Here is a 4180-nt window from a genome sequence, read left to right on the forward strand (position 1 = left end):
GCATCACCAACTGCGCCACCAGCGTCTACGCCGGCTTCGTCATCTTCTCCATCCTGGGCTTCATGGCGCATCACCTGGGTGTGGACGTGTCACGTGTGGCCGACCACGGCCCTGGTCTGGCCTTCGTGGCCTACCCCGAGGCTCTGACCCTGCTGCCCATCTCGCCCCTTTGGTCCGTCCTCTTCTTCTTCATGCTCATCCTGCTGGGGCTGGGCACGCAGGTATGGTAGGGAGGGGGCACCCAGGTAATGGCACGGGGGCAGCACGGCCCCTGGCTATGGGGTGGTGGAGGGGCTCCCAAGTGCAAGGCTGGGGGGAGAGGGACCCCAGGGGGTAGAAGCAGGGATCTGCCCAGATCGGGGCTCCCGTTGTCCTGGGGTCAGGGGAGGCTGGGGCAGCGCCAGGCCCCCCCGCCCTGACAGCAGCTCCCGCGCAGTTCTGCCTGCTGGAGACGCTGGTCACGGCCATTGTGGACGAGATCGACAACGAGTGGATCCTGCGGCGCAAAACCCTGGTGACGCTGGGCGTAGCTGTGGTCGGCTTCCTGCTGGGCATCCCACTCACCACCCAGGTAGGTGCTCGACTGCCCCTGCCCACGGGCTCTCGGCCTCCCGGTGCATACCACATAGTGCCCACGGAGCAACCCCGATCCCTGTCAGAGCCGTGGGGCAGGGGTACGGCCTGCCTGGGGGCAGCCAGGGGAGCTGGGGCACGTGACTGATGAGAGGCTGAGGGAAATGGGCTGATTGAGTGTAGAGAAGAGAAGACCGAGGGGGATTGAACAGCAGCCTTCACCTCCCTGCAGGGGGGCTGCAAAGAGGATGGAGCTGGACCGTTTTCAGTTGGGGGGCAGATGACAGGACAAGGAGCAATGGGCTCAAGTTGCAGCAAGGGAGGTTTAGGTTGGATATTAGGAAAAGCTCTCTCGCTAGGAGGGTGGTGAGGCACTGAAATAGGCTGCCCAGAGAGGTGGTGGCGTCTCCGTCCTTGGAGGTGTTTAAGACCTGGCTAGACAAAGCCTTGGCTGGGATGATGTAGTCAGGGCTGGTCCTGCTTGGAGCAGGGGTTGGACTGGATGTGACTCCTGAGCTCCCTTCGACCCTCATTGTCTGTGATTCTGTCTCCGTCCATCCCTGGCCGTGGCAAACAGCGGTTGTGCCCAGGGGTCGTCAGGGATGGTCTAGCCCAGGGGTTCTCCGCCGGGCTGCCCCAGGGGCCCTGGAGGTCCTTTCAGGGGTGCCGCAGGGTGCCATGCCACGCTAGCAGTGGGAGGTGGGCATCAACCTAGCATCGACCCAGAGTTTCAAACAAATCCAGAACTGAAGCCTCCTACTTGGCTTGGGTGCGCTGAGCTCTTTGCAACAGAAGAAGGCTCCGGGATTTTTGTAGTGGAAGAACAAGGGAGCATCAAGACCTGGTATTTATAACACAAATGCAGAGTGGAGGCCCCTGGCCAGATGCAACTGTGTGGGAGTCGGTAGGAGTCTGCAGCGTGATGCGGCCGGTGCAGTATTGGGCTGCCGCAACAGGAGCGTGAGGTGCGAGACACGGGAGGTGACAGTGCCACTGCCTGGCAGTGCCCAGCCCTCATCTGGAGACTGCCATCCTGGGCTCCACTTTTAAAAAGGACACGGAGATGTTAGAGAAGATCCAGGGCTGAGCGACAAAGATGCTCAAGGGCTTGGTAGGCGAGGAGAGGCTGACAGAGCGGGGCACGTTCAGCTTGCAGAAGAGGTGCCGAGAGGGGCATGCACCGACCCGACGAGCTGCCGTGGCGGAGAGGAAGAGCTCCGCTCCGCTCTCGCTGCAGGGAGCAGGACATGGACCAGTGGCTTGAAGCTGCATCAAAGCAGGTTTTGGTTGGGTCTCGGGAAACATTTCTTCAGTGTCAGAGCAGGGCGGCCATGAGGGAGATGCCAGGGGAGGAGGGACTCCCCATCGCTGGCGCGGTTCAAGAAGTGGTTGCGCAGCACAGGCTTCTGGGCTCTGCTGGTTGTGCTGCCCCATGTGTCGGGGGGGTTTGAAGCCTCCCCAGAGGCACTGGGTGCTGCTGCAGCCCAGGCTGGGGACTTCAGCTGGGCTGTGCCAACTCTGGACGCCCCTGGCTTGCCCCTCTGCTCAGAGTCGGACCCAATGCCAGATTTGGGGTCAGGAAGGGATGATGGGGGTTTTGCCTGGGGTCTCTGGAGCGAATACTGACAACACTTCATCGGAGCAGGACGTTGGCTGCTGCGGCCGCCATGCTTCCCCGGGGGTAGGGGCGGGTGTTGAGTCAGGGTCGAGTCTGATGCAGAGTTTAGATGATGGCTTGTCTGGGCTGGTTGGGACAGGGCTGCTCCTGCCTCGGGCAGAGGACTGGACTGGATGTGACCTCTGCCAGCTCCGCTGTGACTGTATTTGAGGGGGGACCTGGAGTCAGCAAAGCCGGAGAGCCACTGCCCAAGGAGCAGCTATGTCTGGGTGCTGCAAAGGGCTGGCTGGACTCTCCTGCCACGTTGGAGTGGGGGGCAGGACTGTGAACACGACGGAGGCTGGGAATGCAATGCAGAAGGATCCTGACAGATTGGAAAGCCAGGCTGGAGCGACCCGGGGGGAGTTCAGTGCTGACAAGTGCAAGGTGCTCCCCTTGGGAAGAAGGAGCATGCACCAAATAGGGGACACCCGGCTGGGCGGCACCGCGGAGAAGGACCCGGGAGTCTCGGTGATCGCAGACTTGAGTGCAGTGAGGCAGCTGCCCGCAAAGGCAACGTGGTTTGGAGCTGCATCAATAGGAGCATTAGGGATGCTCGGTGCTGGCCAGGCCTCATCTAGAGCCTCATGTGCCATTCGGGGCGCCACATTTTAGAGAACATGGAGAGGGTCCAGACGTAGGAGACGAGGATGATTGAGGGCGGAGCTGGGCGGGTTCAGCTTGTGGAAAAGGTGCCTTTGGGTATTTGCAGCTGCGGCCGTGTCGCCTCTCGAGCTGCGGGCGAGAGGAGAGAGCACCGTGTCTCGCTGCAGGGAGGATGCAGCCAGTGGCTCGAAGTTGCAGCAAAGCAGGGTTAGGTCGGATCAGGAAACACTTCACTGGTGGAGCAGTGAGAGAGATGCCAGGGAAGGGGGGACTCTCCATTGCTGGAGGGGCATGATAGCTAGCACCCAGTGCAGCACTGGGGCAGTTTGACTCTGGTCAAACTGGTATGCACTGGGGAGGGGTTTTGCCTTCCTCCGCAGTGGGGGCATGGCCTCAGCCTGGGGTCTCAGGAACATTTATGAACCCCCTTTTTGCAGCAGGATGTTGGCAGCTGCAGCCCCCCCCCCCCATATCCCTGGGGCAGGGGCGATGCCTGGGGCTGTGCCAGGGGTGACTGTTGTGTTGCTCTGAGGTTGGACACGGGGTTTGTCTGGGCTGGTTTGGATGAGACTGATCCTGCCTCGCTCGGGGAGGGTTGGACTGGATGGGACCCCACAGCTCCCCCCACAGTGCCCTGCCAGCCCCGTGGCTCTGGGATTTTATGAACCCTCCTTCAGCTCCTCGGACCCACGCTCTTCTTGCGCCCGTGGCCCCAGGCCCTCACCTGTTCTGCGCCCCGTGTCCTCCCCGGGGGCTGGTAGTTTCATGGTGGGCCTTGGCCGTGCATGGCCCCAGCCGTATCCTGGCACTGGCCGGACCTATGGAGCTGGGGGTCTGGGCTAGGGGTAGGGGGCCAAGGAGCTGCTCATGTCTGGGTTGGGGCAGGCTGTGCCCTGACCCCGGGGGTTGATGCCTTGACCCCGGGTCCAACGTGCTGAGCCCACCTGCCCCGTGCGCTCCTGCAGGCCGGGATTTACTGGCTGCTGCTGATGGACAACTACGCCGCCAGCTTCTCCCTGGTCGTCATCTCCTGCATCATGTGTGTCGCCATCATGTACGTCTACGGTAGGTACCAGACACGGGCCCGGGGCCTGCTCGACGCTCCTCCAGGCTGCAGAGAGGGGCTGCCCCGCACGCCTGGGTCCCAGCCTTGGCTGGGGTCGGGCAGAGGCAGGACTCCGGGTCCTGGTCCCATTTCGGCAGGGGGCAGAGGTGGGGGGGTTAGGGTCTGCTCCCACCTCCGTGTCACGCCTGGGCCAGGCGGTACATGTGTGTGACATGCTGGCAGCACGTGGAGCCCGGTACTGCTTTGGGGGGCAGGGGGAGCCCCCCCCCCCCCCCCCC

General features: G+C 62.7%; 1 protein-coding gene across 1 annotated transcript in view; it reads left to right on the plus strand.

Annotated features, from left to right (window-relative positions):
- SLC6A9 (solute carrier family 6 member 9) overlaps positions 1–4180 on the plus strand; it is a 19468-nt gene that overhangs the window by 8357 nt on the left and 6931 nt on the right. The window contains exons 6-8 of the mRNA XM_019501437.1: positions 1–221; positions 437–571; positions 3802–3901. The exon at positions 1–221 is cut by the window's left edge and continues 16 nt beyond it. Of these exons, the coding sequence (XP_019356982.1) occupies positions 1–221; positions 437–571; positions 3802–3901 (456 nt within the window). The remainder of the gene's footprint in view (positions 222–436; positions 572–3801; positions 3902–4180) is intronic.

This window comes from Gavialis gangeticus, unplaced genomic scaffold (genome assembly GCF_001723915.1).
Source record: "Gavialis gangeticus isolate Ggan-Ray unplaced genomic scaffold, GavGan_comp1, whole genome shotgun sequence".
NCBI lineage: Eukaryota > Metazoa > Chordata > Crocodylia > Gavialidae > Gavialis > Gavialis gangeticus.